The following is an 18522-nucleotide window of genomic DNA, read 5'->3' on the forward strand; positions in this document are numbered from 1 at the left end:
AAATCTATAAGTCCCACAACACTGATAGTGACATTTTCTGAAAGCCAGCAAAAATACCTACGTTTTGATGTATAATTTGTGGGGTTGAGTGGAAATTGAGCGAGTAGCAAGAAGTTGTTCAGACATGAAGAGAAAATTCAGAAAGGACGAGTGCACACTCTGAGTTAATTGCATAGCAACCATAACAACGCATGTATTTTCTGAAAAATCACAATTTTGCAACTGAAAACTTAAAGAGGTATAAAATTAAAACGGTAGAAGATCTGAAAAAGCTGAATCATTCAGGAATAGCCCAATAGTCTGAGAACATTTTAAAGTTTGAATGGAGTTTCTAGGTGAAAGTATGACAAAGTAGTTAAGTTTCAAAGACAAGCAAGTTTTAGCAGAATTGTGGAAGTTTTCCATTCATTTCAATGGGACAAATTAAAGGAAAAAGTGTAATATTTTAAAAGTATAACAGTAATAAACACCAAAAGTCATTGCCGGAAAGAGCAGAAAGAGCAGAACAGTATAGAGTTTGAACTGAGAAAATCGGCTGAAAACTGAGGAAGTAGTTAAGTGCCAAAAAGTGTACGGAAGCAACTAGAAGAATAATAATAATAAAGAATAAAGAGAAACAGGAACTCAATAGTGTGGAAGCCCTTTAAGGGCATCCACACAATAAAGTATAAAGAATAAAGAGAAACAGGAACTCAATAGTGTGGATGCTTAAAGCATCCACACAATTATTGCAAGGCCACAGCATGTGGAGGAGAATTTGTGGTTGTTTGTAATGATTTTACATTTGTGGTGTGTTTTCAGCTCTGCACAGTAATTTGTTAAATTTGCACACCTCCGACTAGATCTAAGTTATTATGCTTTCTCACATTCTGACATGATCTGAAGTCGCGGGGTAATGGAGTGGAGGCAAAGCTCTTTGATGAGGCGACAAGCTTTTTGTGGGAGGCTGACAGCCTGATTGACAGTTTCTCGCCTTGTTTAGGTTGAATTAAGGTTCACAGACGAGAGCAGAGGTGACTGATGGGTGCAAATTCCAGTGATGTAATCTCAGCCTTCTACTTGGTTTAGAGTAATGGAAAGTGCGAAGAAAATTATTGTATTGATTTTTAGGGTCTGAAACTGCTGTAATACCATTTATTGCCCAGACACACTGAAAACTAAATGAAACCAGCAGTTAGTGATATGTGTTTTGTTGTCCAGACTGAAAAAGGCTTTTTTTTTGTTACTGCCAAACAACTTCACCTGAAGGAAGCGGAGACACAGCAGGCATTTGTTCATTTTCTCTGCTCTGTAGCAGATCAGATGGGGAAAAACCCCCAACTTTCATTCAGGGTATTTTATTATATACCCTACAACTTTAGTATGCCCTCATTTAAGCCCACTGGCCTTCTATTATCCGCTGACATTAAGATGATAAAACTCAAAGACGTTACGGATGACAAGTGCTGACCTTTCAGTCTTGCAATTTACTGCATCATCTATTTTTATCCTGGACCACTGGGGCTTAAAATGTTGTATCAATGGGAGAGGTGCAGTACAGTATTATGAATTGACCGGACTGTACATTCAAGATATTTCTTTCTGTCAGCCTCCCTCCAGTCGTAAGGCAGCGCTAATGTGAATGTGTCTTTATTCTGTCTTCTGCTGTTTGAACAGAGGGACGTTTTAGTCAGCATCCGCTGCCAGGCTTTTTCAGATCATATATTCAAGTCTCATCATTTTTCTCTAGCTAGCTGAAGAGACATTACAATCGGGACAAAAAAATGTGCACTTGAACAGCAGCCATTAGTAGGACTGAGTTCATGCCCTGTTGTGCAGATGGGCGTGCAGTCCATCAGAGATGTAGAGAGATGTAAACCTTTCAGCTTGTCTTCCTGTTTTGCCAATATTGTGGATGTCATCTATTTAGTTCAGTGTCTACAAATCGTCTAATCCTACTCTGGCCTGCAGTGCTCAGGCACAGAGGGGCAGCACAGGGCTAATGTGATTCTGGAGATGGAGAAACTTCTCAGCGGCACTGATGGCTTTGGTATTTTGTTGATTGATCACACTGTGATGACGTATTTGAAAGTGTCTGCATAGTTTGGAGTTGTGACTCACAGCATTGTCCTAATTTATGCAAAAGCTTATGATTTTTTTTCTTTTTCTTTATGAAGCTAAACCCTTGAGCTTCAAACTTCAACAAAAAACATTGCTCTTTTCCATAAATTTTCACATTTACTGTTTTACACAATGTAGAAAAAATTATAATATATATTATTGTTAGTAAGAACAGTAGTATAGTAAGTATAAATGTACAAAATATAACAAAATAGCTTTAATATATACAAATAGCTCAATTATAAAATATCTCAGTATATAACACAAATTAAATATATATGATTGAAACTGATTAAATAACTCTCACATTATTACTACCTATAACCGCTAGCTGCTACCTTAATGATAACAAACAGCTAATGTGGCTAGCAGCTAAGGATAACTGCTGATAATTAAGCACCTAAAGTTAATGTGACTCTGAACAGATTTACATTTATGATAAGAGCTTATTGCTTTAATGATTTTGAGACAGGAGCTTTTCTGACCTCTTGAAATTCAGCGCTGTGAATGTGAAATATTACTGCTTCCTCTTAGTGAGAGGAGGGACTGTGTGTCAGCTGAAAAGCGAGGATGGCACTGCTGATATTCATATTGTTGCAAATGAGTATGTAATCCAATAGTGACTTTTAGTATCGATTAGTATCTGAGTGGCAATTTATTTTTGACAACAACAGATAGGATATTTGTGCTGCCCATGGCTGGGAAATTAATCAGATATTATTTTCAATTACCCTTTTGACTTCTGGGGATTGTGAAAGCAAGATCTTGAGAAACTTATTGTGCCACTCTGTCTCATAATACTGTTGATACATCTTGTGTTAGGCCCCATAAAGTCACTCTCCTCCAGGCAGATTTAGTACAGAACATATACATATTTGTAGTTTTTTGGGCATAATCTACAAATATGGCCACCATCCAGATTTTATTCCAGTCTGTACCTGAATTAAACATGTTAGCATAATAAGCCCTCAGCCTGTCATTTAAAATCAGAACTTCTTTCTCTGCGCTTTGCAATAACGGATCTGGGATCTCGAGGGGCAACTATGAATTGTATACATTTATTTTATCATAAAAACCAACTGGGACAATAACTGAGCTCATTTCTTTGTTTCAGAGATTTGCATATCACTCGGTAATAACCAGTCTGTAACATTTGGCCTCCATAGTTCTATATGATTCAGTAGGCGTGGTTTTTATACAGGAATAGCTTTTCTCCTCGCGGTGTTATCATATCCAGCCTTGCACCTGTCAATGTGGGCTTTTAAACTGGTTTGTAAGGAGAGTGTGTGTTCTTCCTCAGTGTTCCCTTCTGCTATGACCCAGTGTAGGGCTGTAACCCAGGGACACTGGGTAACTGTACCGGCATTTAAATAGCAAACAGGGGGAACGGAGCATGTTATGAGATTCACTAGTTTCTCATCTCCCAGGGTGAGGCTATAAATAGCCTCTCACACTGGAATAGAGTTTTCCCCAGCAATGCGAATGAAAGCCAGAGGAACAGCTGCGTTAAAGCCAAGTCCTGTTAGATCAGCCGAGTCAGACGGGCATGTTCCTCTCTTTCCTTCTCTCTCCGTTGTCTAGTCTTTCTGTCTTTTCCTCTGTCTCTTGTTCTCTCACCCTCACTTACCATTTCTCTTGCTCCTAATCTGTGCTGCTGTCTGTCTTTCAGCTACTTGTTTACCCCCCTTGTCTTTCAGTATCTTTGTCTCTCTGTCGCTGTCCTCTCCTTCTCTGTCTGTCGTGTGTTTGCTCAGTTTTCCTGTCTCTCTTGATGTCTTTTAATTTCTGTCTCTGTCATTATCTCTGCTCCTCTTGCTTTATTGTTCTGGCATTCTATCTCTCTGCCTCCCTCTGAGTCTTTGTTTGACTCGGTGTCCTCTTTTACCCCACAGTCCCTGTCTTTTTGTCCCTGTCCTGTAGACTTCTCACTGTCAGTTCCTCTCTTTGTCTTCCTTCCTTCCTGTGTCATATTTTTTTTCGTGTTCTGCCACTCTCTTGCTCATTATTATCAGGCCTCCCCTGTGTACTCTGTTAATTGGTACAGTCCTAATATTAACAATGTTCGTCTGTCTTTTTAGAAAGAAGATTCTTGAAGTAGGTGAACTACATGTATTTTAGGCCTTAATGTGATTCATATTAATGCTTCTGAAGTTCATTTGCAAATGCTTTTATGCACTGATTCAATACTAAAATTAATAATGTTGATTTATCTAAAAGACTAACACAAACTGTAATGTGATTGGTTGGCATATAGATACCAATTATGTTCATTTCTGCATGCCGTAACCACTGAGACACCACCATCAATTTGAGGCACCAAATTGAAATACTCACTCAAAATGAGTGAAATAATGCCGGGATTCAAATATACAGTCGCTGACCAGTTTATTAGGTGCACCTGTTTGACTGCTTGTTAACCGAAATGTCAAAACGCCCAATCGTCAGGCAACAACTCGAGCTCATTCAGGCATTTAGATATGCTCAAGATAATCTGCGGAAGTTCAAACAAAGAATCAAAATGCTGACTATGAACATGGCGTGGTTGATCAGGCTGGTCTGAATGTTTCAGAAATTGGCGATCTGCTGGGATTTTCCCGCACAACCATCTCTGCGATTTAAAGAGAATAGCCTAAAAAGAAAAAATATCCCATGAGCGGTGGTTCTCTGGGCAGTAATGCCTTGTTGATGTCAGAGGAGAACGTCGGACTGCTTTGAGGTGAGAAGAAGATGACAGCAACTCAAATAATTACTTTTTTAAACAATAGTATGCAGAAGAGCATCTTCACCGAACCTTGAAGCAGATTGGGCTACAGCAGCAGAAAACCACACTGGGTGCTATTCCTGTCAGTTAAGAACAGGAAACTGAGGCTAGAGTTCACATAGGCAAAAATGTTTTGTGGTGTGATGAGTCTCAATTTCTGCTACATTTGGATGGTTGGATTAGAATTTGGCATCAGTAACCTGAAAACATGGGTCCATCCTGTCTCGTATCAACAATTTAGGCCAGTGGTGATGGTATAACAGTGTGGGGGATGTTTTCTTAGAACACATTAGGCACCTTGTTAGCAATGGAATATCTTTTAAATCCCACAGCCCATCTGTGTATTGTTGCTGACCATGTTCATCCCTTTATGACCACAATGTACCTATCTTCAGATGGCTGCTTCCAGCAGGATAACGTGAGAAAGTTCACTTGAGGGTAGATCTCAAGCCAATCGAGCATCTTTCGGATGTGGTGGTCTTTACCTAGAAAGAGGAAAGTGCAAAATACAGGACAGGAGGATAAATGGAACGCTAATAAGTTACAACACTTGTGGTTCCAGAAGTGGTTTATTTTTGTTACAGCGATGGTCAGGGGTGGTAATGGCAAGGACAGGGTTAATGCTACAGCAACCTCTGTTTAAGCAGATGTTTACAGTGTGTTGCCTATGTGTCATGTGACAGCTCACTATTATTTAATTTGCACCAGGAGGGAATTAATACATTTCATATATGCCTGTGGGGAACTGAATAATAATATCTGTTAATAAGATGAACTGAAAACAATAAAATGTAATATGATATATATACTGTATATTATACCTCATGTCTCTGACCACCAGGTGAGCATTAGCATTCAACCATATATTTTGTTTAAGCCTTTGCTTTTTCATTATTATTATAATATTTATTTTTTTGTCCTTTATGGACTTTGGTTGTAAACACATTTACTGACTCCTGCGGCTCCCTCTCTGAATCTCTCTCTCTCTCTCTCTCTCTCTCTCTCTCTGTCTCGCCCTGTTTGACATCACAGATGTGTTTATATATAGCCAGCAGATGGATTCTCCCATAACAGTCTGCTTCACTGGTTTTCTGTGCGTGAGCTTAGCCCACCGCCGGCCGTTCAAATAAGCTAGAAGAAATTCTTTGTTTACATTATGTCTCCTGATCTGCCTAGCCTTTAGTTCGTGACTACATCCATTATTCATGTATTCTCATTCACCGTACACGCACTTGCATGCATAGAGAGAATGTTAAACGTTAGTGCTGCTCAATGTGCTCTCGCTGTTCAGCGTGCAATAATGAGAACTACTGTCCTGTGATTAAACTGGCATCCATGGAGGTCTTCACATAATATATTATTTGAAAAGAAATACAAAATAGTAGCAGTTATTTTGTAACAAGGTGGAGATCCTTGTTTCATTTGAGATGAAATTATTGTAAAGTAAACGTAATCTGCAGTTTGTATTTTCTGTTGAATCTAATTCATGAAGGTAAAGCCACAACTGTGACCAAACGGATGACTGCAGGGACTTTTAACATGCTTAAAATAAAAAAAACAAAACAGCAACACTGCAAATGGCAAAGAGAGCCAGAAACAAGCGATGTGACATTTGCACGGCGCACTGTAGTCCTGGTGTGATGTGCTGTGCTCCTACTGCGGTATAATTGTGCAGCATGTGAGGTTTTGGGGTTCTTCTGGGTGAGAAGTAACTGGTGGGCATAGACTAACACACACTGTGTCTGGAGTGCTATCAAGCAGGCACACAGTCAGTCAGAGTGAAACCTTAGACATCCCTGTGGATGGTGGCATGTGTATGTGCATGTATACAAATTTTGCTGGGTCTTTGCTGCATGCTGGCAATGCAATAAAGTGAGTGGATGAGTGGGAGTGGGAGAAATTCAGTTAGATGTAAGCAGTGTGACATATCCGGTAAGCTCTTATACAATAAAGTTTCATGAATGCAGCTTGAACTTTATATAATGTTGATACATTTTTCAGATATCTTGGTTAAGGTGTGATTAGCGTAGGAGTTAAGGAGGAAGAGTGGGATGAGACAGGGTGGTAGCCCCTGCACATGCTACGGAGGCCTTAAATACCACTCGTATGCTAGCAAATGGGTGAATAAGAAACTGTTGCAATGGGCTTTTTTGAACCACTATGTTTAAGAATGTGTTGTACTATTTATTTGTTTTAATTATTTAAAAAAAAGGAACAACAAAACTGCAATAGCACCTCTTGTGTTGACCAAAAATACTGAACACAGGCTGGTGAAGTGGACGGTAATTATCTATTAGAACAAACACAGCACTTAACTTTGAACCAGGCTACATCTGTCTCAGGTCAATGCCTCATTCACTTTTTCTGCCAAATAAAATGCCTGAACCAGCTGTTATTTATTTAAATGATATTAAGCTAAAGTTTCTAAATGTTAAATGTGCTTGATAGCAGCCTGTCTGAAATACTGAATTCTTGTGGTACTCAAAAGCAAAGCTGAATGCTTCACATCACTTTCACGATAGGTACTTCAAAAGTTTGTGAGTCTCCAAACACTGAGTCATTTGATGAGTATATAAACCATAAGTAACCGAATTACCCACTGGAGTACTGCGAGGCCCAACGGCAGAGCTGGATAATAATCTTATGACTAAGCCAGGCTTTTTTAGGGTCAGTTTATTGGCATTGTTATGGGTTAGAATGAAATTAGGAAAATGGCAGCTGTGTCCATGCCATATCATTATCAAATATAATCCAATTTAACCAGACAATCCTCTTGAAAGGGACAGAGCACTCTCTTGGGCTCATCTGCTCTTTAGCCCTGCAGAAATACTCAAGTTGCAGTCTGGTTTGTTTTCGTATCACATGTGGGTGCACATCGGTCACCCCAGTGGTCAGCTGGCTTTTGGTTGCATGTCTTTATTGCTTCATAAAATTCTAGGAAATATGATGTGTCGGGTTTTAAAAACAAGAATAAACTCACTGTAAACACTTAGTTTTCACTCGTCACCATTTTTGAATTTTATGGGGTCATCACAACAAATGTCCCACACTTACACAACAGGGACACTAATTTTACTTTGTTGACATAGCACATAATCTGCTCTGATGGCTACTTGTCAGATGTCCCTGTGAGAAGGGACATGTAAAATGTTTTCCTAGTGCTACATGTGCACTATGAGGCTGTTCCCACAGAGTGGACCGATGCCACATAATCCAGGGGCTTTAAAGTTATTTCAATTCCAGGCATTTCTTTTGAGGAAGACAACATTTTCTGGCAGAAGGACAAGGTAGCAGAGTGCTTATTTGTATCAAATCAGGAATGAGCGAATTTCTAGAGAGGAACAGCTGCATGCAGCGACTGTGCCAAACAAAGCATGTCAATGAAGTGCCATGCAACTCTGCTCACTCAGCCAGACACAAGAAGGCACATTAAAAGGGCTGCATGAGAACAACAGTTTACCCCGAGGAACAATTATGCCATATGTGCAATAAAATTAGAGTGGCCTCATACACATCTTGTCATTTGACTTGAACACACATATTCACCATTAATAGTAGCAGATGGATGCTATGATGGCGTGATGGATGCAGTGACACCCTTTTTTTGTCCTGAAGAAATGTGTAGTGTTTTTTAGGGTATACATAAGCTCAGAAACTTGTACTACGTACAGTACATGCTCTCCATCTCCTACAGTCTTTTAACATGGCTGCTTTTTTGCAAACTTTTCTTGATATATATTATAGAAATCGTTCACCAAGATGTGTTTGAAAAGTGGGAAGCCATGCGGGCTGTTAAGTGTGCCATCATTTTAGATCCACAACAACCAGTTTGAGAGTTTTTATCAGGAGTCTTCAGAGCTGTTAAGTTGCAGTACCCCCAGAAGTATTTTAGGCTCATGCAGGTATACAGTCAGTAACCTGAAGTTCTGCCACTCAGAAGGAACTTGAACATGATGCTGCCAGGATGCATAGACATTAAATGGGAAGTGTGGAAATAATGGATTATGACAAATTGCCTTACTGTGGGGGATAATATGTATAATTTGTTGTTAAACAAACTGACTTATCTGCTTATAATCAACAATATGTTCCTATTGGTTTTCTTAATTTGCCTACTCAGATTTCGTTTCCATTTTTTTTCTAGGAGGCTCAGAAGGTGAACAACCCCGCCAACAATCAGGCAGCAGACAGAGCACCAAAGGGCCCTGATGAGAAGGAGGAGGCGCCAGCCAATGAAGTGGGATGGATGACTTCAGTCAAAGACTGGGCCGGTGTCATGATCTCCGCTCAGACACTCACTGGCAGAGTTCTTGTAAGTTTTCGCTTTTCTGATGGGGATGAATATGTCAGATACCAAATCCAGACACACATACATCAGGACTTTTTTGACATTAATCGTTTGGCCCAGCCACCGTTAGCTAAGTGCAACAGTTTGGTCTTTCCTCAGGCAAAAGGACTGCACATAGTTTTCACAATCTAGTTGGCTTTTGGATAAATCCACGGCATAATCCACTGTCATGTACACGTTTCCTCACCTTATTTATACAAGTCCCACTGGAGACATACTGTAGGGCAATTAATTTTATCCTAGCAGAGGCTAGTTGAACATCAGTTGGCTATTTGGCTGGCACTGTCCGGCCTTTTTTGTGCTACAATGTCCTTTGTGTGGCCCACTGCAGCTCACTCTGCTATATGAGTTTGTATTTATTTTTGTGTGTGGGTGTGCATGTACATACTTAGATGCACATGAGGAAGATTTGTTAATGTTTGTTAACAATGAACTATGAAGTAAACAAACTCCTTGTCCTGTGTTGCTTTTAGTCGCTTATTTTACCCTCAGATTTTCTTTGTTTAGATATTTCGATATTAGCACGTTTCCATAGTTTGGCACAGAATTAGCAGGTCTGTGTAGTGAGGTATCTGTTGAGTTGGATACATATCCTAAAGGATGTCAAATTCTCTTTCTGTTTCTCCTGCTGTTTGATTTGTACTCTGACACAGCTTTAGAAAAACAGCTTTTAATTTTTAAAAAGAAAAAAGTCTTTCCACCAGCACAGTTGCTGATGTGTTCTCCCTATAAGCATATCCATATGTCATCCACACACAGTCTAATGTCTGAGCACAGAGAGTTAACTATGAGCAGCATGCTGCCTCTGCTACCTTTTAGGCTGGCTGAGTTATGGAAAGACTTCACAGCACTTGATTAAAATTGAGGCCCATTTAAGTGCTGGGCAACACAGTGTATGCACGGTGCTTAGAACCTTTATTAGTCCACCATCTGGTGTAAGGTTTATGCCACAGCTGCCCTAAATTAACAGTACTGGTAATGACCAAAAATCAATTTTTATGTTTCTGTAATGGCTAATCCACAATTATGCATAAGGTCTTTAATTGAAATGATATTTTTAATGCTAAATCATAATTATTACTATCCATGAATTTTTCAAATGTAAAGTTTTATAGAAAATCTGAAAAAAACCTAGAGCACATTATTTTATTTTTTTAGATTAACATGCCAAATTCCAGTTTACTTAGTTTTTAATTATATTTCTGAAGACAAAAATGTGTTTTAGTAGTTGAACGTTATGCTTGATTAGTGTATCAGCTCAAATTTGTGTGTAATGTGTATTTGTGTGCTTACTAGTTTCATTGCTGAGGTATTTTTATAGTGGACTACCACTGTTTCTTTTTGTGGGCTTTTGTAATCGATTGTAATAGTATTTATGGTTACAAATGAGCAACATTTGCTGACTGACTCTGACATTAATGTTCTAATTTTGCTATCATGCTTGACTAATTTGACTTCTCAGAGACCAAACTCCTGAACTGGTCCCTACATCATTACATAAAACTGACTGGTTTTCTGTCCAGTCCTTGTGTAATTGGACACCCCCCACTCTTTTCTATCCGTTTCCTTTTCTTGAGTATGGCTTCTTGACAGAAAGCTTTCCATTGCGACCATTTCTGATGAAGTTTCAACGAACAGTAGATGAATTAATTAAAGGGTCATATGCATCTCTAAAGTTGTACGTTGGGTCTTTGCTGGATTTTTTTCTCATTTTCTTAAGGACATCGCTTTCAGATACTGTTTATCTGCTATAGATAGTTTTTTAAAAGTTTGCCACTGCTTCTTTTGTCCTCCACTTGTCATTTTTCCTCAAATATTTTAAGGTCAGACTGCACACCAAGCCAACATATGCCAGGTTTTGTGTAATGGCTCTTTTGGGAATCAACTTGTGGTGCAAAAATACATCTGTTAAATGGTGTCAGTTTGAGTTATTTTTTGTTTACATTCAGCTAAAGAAATGGGAGCAAATTATGTGTTTTTTACCAACAGACTGTTGGTAAAATGTCTAAAGATATAATTTAAAATTGATTCTTTGCTAAGTTGTCTTTCATGTGTAGACACAAATGGATTGGATGGATTATCCCTGAAGTTAGAAATCTTTTCTATGCCTGGATGATTCATCAATGTTAAGTTGCTTAACTACCAAAAAGAATACATTTTTCTGAAAACGACAGACAAGAACTAGACTAGATCTCCAAAGAAAAACTTTGAATGACCTTCACAAAGCCTGGAGAACTATTGCTAAAGACCATTTAAAAATATTGATGGGTAGCTCAAGAGTTTTACGACAGAACTGTAATAATAATAATAATGATAATAATAATAATAATGATGATGATTATGAAATACACTGCATTTATATGTTAGTCAGGGAGCATCTAGTGCTCATTTTACATCTCATTTTACATCAGCGTATGAAAAGTAGGTGTGTTTTGCACAGACATCTGCTGTGCATCTGTGGATTGAATGGAGCAGCAGTGGGAGTGAGGAGAGAGATGGATCCAAACTAAAATACTGACATTGTTAATGTTTGCTGGAATGTGACAGCTTCCTCATGCCTGGTGAGAATAGCTCGCAGTTGAGAAAGATTCAGGCCTTTCACGGGGAAGAAGATGAAGAATCCCGAAGGGAACTGTCAATTTACTAAATGAGCCTCTCTTTCATCACTTCCCCACTCACACAGCTCCACTGGCATGGACACAGCTCCCTCTTCCCTTTCATCTCCTGCTCTGACTGAGTGCTCCCAATCTGCCCTGTATGTACATTGGTGTGTGTGTGTGTGTGTGTGTGTGTGTGCATAAGAGGGAGAGGGAGTGAGAGAGAGATAAATCAAAGAAACATATAGGGAGACACGCCAACAGAGAGAAAGACGGGCAGATTGAGAGTAAAACAGAGTGGTTGTGACAGTCAGGGAGAAATAAAGCACCGGCTGCTTTAGAGGGGTTTCTAGGCATAGTGATATCCCAGTGTATCGCCTACTGCGATTTGTGCTACTTGTGCTGGGGCTGATAATTCTGCCCAGCAGGCTGTGTTTGCTTACGTGCTCACTCTAATGATATGCAGCACAACTCAGTATTTACTCAAGTGAGTGCTACGTGAAGGTGAAGTGAGTACAGTATCTTCTCATGTGGGTGGAATTAACATTTGTGGGTGCATGTATGCAAGTATTTCGCAACATGTACTGCATACAGTATAAACATGATGGCTTCTGAGCGAGTTTGTGTGTATGTATGTGCATGTGGGTGGGTAGGTGAATTCTTATGTTATTAATATTATTTAGTTTTTCTTTTGCGGGGCTCTTGCTCTGCCATCGGTGCTTCACTGCAGATCGAAATTGCTATGAGTATCCGTGTACACAGAACCTGGCTGGTAACCATAGCAACTGTTGTGTAGTGGCGCTCAGTCATTTGACATTAGGGGGCCGTCTGCCGTCTGCCAGAGCAGAGTAGAAATACCATGCACATTCAGTCTTTCTCTCTGTCTCTGTTTTACACACACACACACACACACACACACACACACACACACACACACACACACACACACACACACACACACACACACACACACACACACACACACACACACACTCACATAGACAGGTGGGATTACATCTTGATGTAGACCCCATTCAGTTCTATCCAGGTGGAAAAGGGACAAAAGCACACTGGGAAGGACGGTCTTTGGTAGGCGGAGCCCTCCGTCCCCCGTTCATTTGTTTGCCTTAATGACTTCCCTGTTTGTGAACAATCAAGTGTACCCCCAGGCTTACTGGATTACCAGAAAAATTTTACACGTGCTGCGCAATAATGAGTCACATACATTGTTTTGGTTTGTTGGTTGTTTAAGATCTCGGTCAAGTCATCCATTAATGTTAGAAACTGAATTTCATGTTCTGATTTGTTGCCTAAACCTAACCACAGATGGGAGCCTGGTTGTCTCTTTTGTACCGTTCATGTGTTTTTTACAATGGATTTCACCCCAACAAATTCCTGCCAACTTACCGTGCTACTTTCATTCAAAACAGAAAGTTACCTCTGAGCACCTGATTAGTGGGAAAGCAATAAACATAAGAATGGATTTTGGAGGTTGCTCCATACTGTAATGAAATGCCAGCACGAGCAAGCAAAAAATGATGTGCAGTGACTTTACTGAGCTAATTTGCTCTGATCAGAAAGAAATGTTAATGAGCACACATTCGCCTACGCTGCATGGCCATCAGGACTGGACATGCTGCATGGGAATTGATCATTCTGGTTGTTGGTGATCATGTTTTGAAAAATAATCCCATTGGTGAGCCACAGGCTGCACAAGTAGAAAATTGCACAAAAGCAAAAAAGTGTGTGTGTGTGTGTAAGGCAAAGGTGCTGATAATACATTTTTTCCTCATCATAGCTTTTGTGACTTACCCCCCAAAAAACCCAACAACCCCCTCACGCAAAAAGAGTAATATATCCAACATGTCACCAACAAAAAAGATGGCAGCGAGATGAAATGTTGCCTGCGTGAGCCAGTGTTGTTCTGCTGTATGGGTTAGTAGTTATTGTTGTTTAGCTCTTTTTTTTCTCCACACCTTTGTAATACCGCTTTATCAAATACAGACACTAAGTTTGCGTCCAAGGGAAAACATGTATGTTTTTAACACAGTGATTGAAATTAGAAGAGAAGAAAATCGCAGCATTTTGAGCAGGATCCAGTTTGTGATGAAGTTTTTTTTGATTAATCGACAGGTGGAAAAAGTCAGTCTTTGGAGGCTTATGCAGAGCAGCAACTAATTGACTGTACTGTGCATCAGAAGAATGTGTCTCCCTGAGCCCTTATGAGACAGCTGTCCACGCAAAGGGACAGCGTACGGGAACATAGGTGGAAAAAGAGCGCACCTCCAGTCAGGCTGTGGATAGCTCATCAGTTACTTCGACAACCGTATCATCCCAGTTGTTTTGCTGAAAGACCTAATTAAGCACTCAAGGGCACAACGTCTGAGGAAGCAACTATTCGGACAGCTGGAAATATGAGTTGGCTGACTTCTTGTGCTACATGAGCCCAGCGTATCATCTAATAGATTCCTGCATTATTGTTACAGTGACAATGTGTGTAATCCCATAATGTTCAACAAAAACAGCGAAGGATTATAACCACCGAATGTAGATATTCCCCCTATCTCCCGGTGCAGTGGATTTGCCTGACACGGTGTGTCCAGAAATAGGTCAGTCCTGCCATCTTTCTTAATGGGATCTTGGGTGGCAACCAGAGACCATCTGTTCACATGGCATGCTCCCTAAACCCTATGGTCATCCCTCTGCCTACCATCCACCCACACACTGCACGGCACTCTGCATATCGACCCCTATCATCTGAAAATACAACACATCTGTTTCTCTTTACAGCTAAGTGATAACACTTTCATTTTAACTAGTGCTGTAACAAATCCACACCTTTTTCCTTTTTTCTTTTTTAGCCATCTCCTTTTATTTAAACAGTGCAGTAAAATGATAGAAGTCAACAGGACAGGAAGCACAAATTTCTATGACATGCTTGCTTTCCCGCTACGTAGCTTTTCCTGTGATTGCCCCTCTATTATCTCATTTTTTTCAAACAATTTCTTACTCTGTGTGAGTGCGTGTTTGTGTGCGTTTGTGTGCGTTTCTTGGCAGAGACCAAGGTGAGATTGTGCATATTGTGTAAGGTTGCTGCAAGTGTGTTTCACCACGTTTCCATGTGTCCTCAAACATCCTGTTGGGGAGAAAATAAGTGTTCTCTCACACTCCCCATGATTCCTGTGCAGAGAACGTCTGTCATTCACAGTGCTCAACAAAGTACTTTTCAGACTGGGATTGTTTATGATGCTAGCGCTGTTTGTGTTTACACCCATGTATAAGTACATTTTTGTGCTAGCGGTCCTTGGGCTTGTGCAAGCACTTTATTTTGGGTTACAGCAGCCGTTGGGTACTGCCAGAGACTGTTTGCCTCTGAATGTATGTGTGTGCATGAGAGGCGTGTTTGCCTGAGTAGACACAGTATGTTTCTCTGTGCTATATGTGCGTGTTTATGTTCGTGGCGACAGTTTCCCATGTGTTGCCGTTTGTGCTTGCTAATTACACTTCCCTGCATGAATGCAAGCATACGGTTGTTACAAAATTATGTTTTATTTCCATTCAGGGGGTAGCAGTTTACTTCACTGCTGTAAAAGCTCAATGAGAAATTTTTACAAGAAACACAACCGCCCACATATAGACTCAGATACTCAGCATGCACAACGACTAGTCAGTATGCTGCAAATCATTATCATAATCATCGTATTTTTGTGTATTTTTTAAATTTATCATTATCAAATATAACTAAAAAATCAAATGCACATGACTGACACTTGTTACCCAACTCTGCCTTTAAAACAACAATGCACACAAACTTGTAACTTTCCTCAGTGGGTGCCAAAAGGGCCCGTCAGACATCATCTGTTACATCAATGGTGGAATATCCAGAGAGGCCATCTCTGCAGAAATCATCACACACATTTAACAAATTAGTTTGTTTCTAAATTAATAACGGTGGGCTCAGACACATTTTTCAGCTAACCCCCCCCAGTTTGGTGATATGACACTTTGCCTCAGCAGTGTGTTCCACTATAATGAAACTCAATTTCTGAGCCAGTCTGCTCCTATTCCCCTAACTCAAACTCATACTCCATGACCTCTGAAACCTCCAGGCTATCACCTTGCCTTGCTTCCATTTCTCTCAGCTGTTGGATTAACCAGGCTGCACAGTGTATTAATTTGTCTTTTGCCGCAATTTATCAGGTCGATGGCAATCAAATTGGCATTGACGTAAATCCTCTGAACAGTGATGAATGACTGTTTTTGGCAAAAGCGACCTCGGGGGATAAACACGGTAGCAGGGAGATTGGTGTGGAGGGAGCAGAAGGAGTGTGATGTGTGTAGTGCCAGACAAGGTCTGTACATAGTACTAACTGTGTAGGAAAACAACAATCCGCAACTATGCCACTGGAGAAGTAATGAAGGTGTTCTTTGTATACAGAGAAACATGTATAAGATGGCTACACGGTGAATAAATGACTGCAAATGGTATGATTGTGGTTGACTGGCCCATAACAAGTAACCCAGACTCAAATATCTTAGCAGTTGCTTGAATGCATTGCCAAAAAATTTTATGCTGGAATTTATGGTCTTAAGAATATTGACTGCTGATTCCTTGACTTTTCCCCTAGTGTCACCACAAGACTGATATTTTTATTTTAAATCAAGTATTGAATGGACTGCAGTGAAACATTAAGTCATCCTCTAAGACAGGAGTGTTAAACACAAGGCCCAAGGACCAGAATTAGCCCAGCAAAAACTCCAATCTGGTCCACTGGCCGACTTTGGAGAATATTAAAGATGGCATAAGTTTTGGACTTTTAACTGTTTCAGATCTTTTCCTACCGATAAAGACCTTCTCCATAGCCAACAAAATAATTAAATAACAGATAAACCTATGAATTACCTTATCTACTAAAGAAATTTGTTATTTACAATGGGTCCATAGGAAAATATTAGACATTTTCTATAAATTAACAAAAAGTTTCTGTTTTATAATTACAGGACAGTCTGGACAGACAGCTACCAGAAATTTTCTGTAATTTTACAGATGTATTTCTTACATTTGAAGCCCAAAGATGTGCTTTCATTTATTTTCACTTTTACTACAGTAGAAACACCTTTTTACTGTATATGTGTAGTTAAACTTCTTCACTTCTTAAAAAGGGGAGTTTCACCCACATTTCACCCACATAAAATGAGTTTCATATTCCTGCTCTAAGAATTGCAACATTTTAAAGTTCCCTCGAGTTTTTTCATCTTTATCTCATTTCTAAGTTTTAATTTGACCAAAACTTCAAAACATTTGCTTAAGGCATCTGTCACACAAGCCTAGAGACCAGTTGACCACCAGCCACCTTTCTCTTGCTAGCTGGCGAGTGGTTGCTGGAAGTTGGCTGGCTGTTGCTAGGTGAAACTGGTCACCAAGCGGCACCAACAACCTCCTTGTTATTGCTCCAGGCACCAGTAGATTGCCACAGTCACCTGTAGTTTGCATCAAAGATGCCAAATTGTCTGCAAGCACTTGTCCCATTTTCCACACTAACTATGGCCGACCATGGCAATCTGCTCATGACCAAAGCTAGGCAAGCATTTACACCTAGACTAGCAGTGACTTCAAACTCTTTGGCAACTGCTTCGGGAATACACATTTTTTCCTTAGCAACCGGTAATTACCAGGAGGTCAGACTGTTCTCTAGGCTTTTGTGACTGGGGCTTTACATGAGCATTTTTAGCAGTCTTGGCATGCTGATGTTGGCTTTAGCTCAAAGCCTAAATACAGCAACATAGAATGTGTGCACACATAAACTCATTATGAAAGGTGATCTATTTTTGTTTTCACTTTGTTATAATTTTAGCCTGCTAGATTTTGAAAATAGACAGCGCTTCTTCTGCAGCTCCCCTGTCTGTGTCCTAAACTCCTACCAGGCAAACACAGGCAAATTCACCTGCTTGATATGAGCTATGAATAAGTCGAGACTGAGTTTTGACTTCATGTGGAATTTGAAGTCCATTATCCCTGGTGAGAGTCCATTGCAACACCAGATCTACGGATGCTTTTGCTCTCTATATTACCGACCTCATCTGATTTGAAATAACCTGTAATTATCCACAGTCAAAAGTCAGCTTAAATCCTTAAAGTGCCCAGAGGATGTGTGACAGACTCGGTCCCTTTCAGAGAAATTAAACTATATGCTGAAAGAGTATTATGTCCAGTGATGACAAAGAACCATTTGATTATCTAACCTCTCATGCATACAGTGTTTAAGGCAGCAAACATTTACAAATTAATTATTTTGTAGGTATCTTTGTAGATAGGAGACACTATTGTATTTATTTTAGATTTGGCGAGATTTAGCTGTGGTTCAGAATTTGTGTTCATACCATTGCCACTGGTCAGCAGTGTGAAGTCAGGTCCTCCTGGCTTATTTTTTCCTTTTGGGCTGCCGCCACATAAGAAACATAAGCCTGGTATTGAGTAGTAGAGGAGTGTAGGAGGAGGAGGTGGACGGGGGATGAGAGGGAAAGCAGCGTGTCATAGGAGGAAAGAAAAGCACAAGGATCCCTGCTATCATGCTCTATATTTTCTGATAGTAGACACATTGGTTTATTTAAGAAGCGTACACAGTGCTGTTCATCTGTGTTGGACTTCTTAAATGGCAAATTTACAGAGGACACATTTATTAAATTGTTTAAAATGTACACCGGGGTAAAATTTC

At 39.9% G+C, this 18522-nt stretch overlaps 1 protein-coding gene across 4 annotated transcripts in view; it reads left to right on the forward strand.

Annotated features, from left to right (window-relative positions):
* kcnma1a (potassium large conductance calcium-activated channel, subfamily M, alpha member 1a) overlaps window positions 1–18522 on the forward strand; it is a 167837-nt gene that overhangs the window by 50960 nt on the left and 98355 nt on the right. For all 4 annotated transcript variants that reach the window (XM_039622032.1, XM_039622033.1, XM_039622030.1 and 1 more), the window contains exon 2: window positions 9006–9173. In XM_039622032.1, the coding sequence (XP_039477966.1) occupies window positions 9006–9173 (168 nt within the window). The remainder of the gene's footprint in view (window positions 1–9005; window positions 9174–18522) is intronic.

Source organism: Oreochromis aureus, linkage group 13 (genome assembly GCF_013358895.1).
Source record: "Oreochromis aureus strain Israel breed Guangdong linkage group 13, ZZ_aureus, whole genome shotgun sequence".
NCBI classification, from domain to species: Eukaryota; Metazoa; Chordata; class Actinopteri; order Cichliformes; family Cichlidae; genus Oreochromis; species Oreochromis aureus.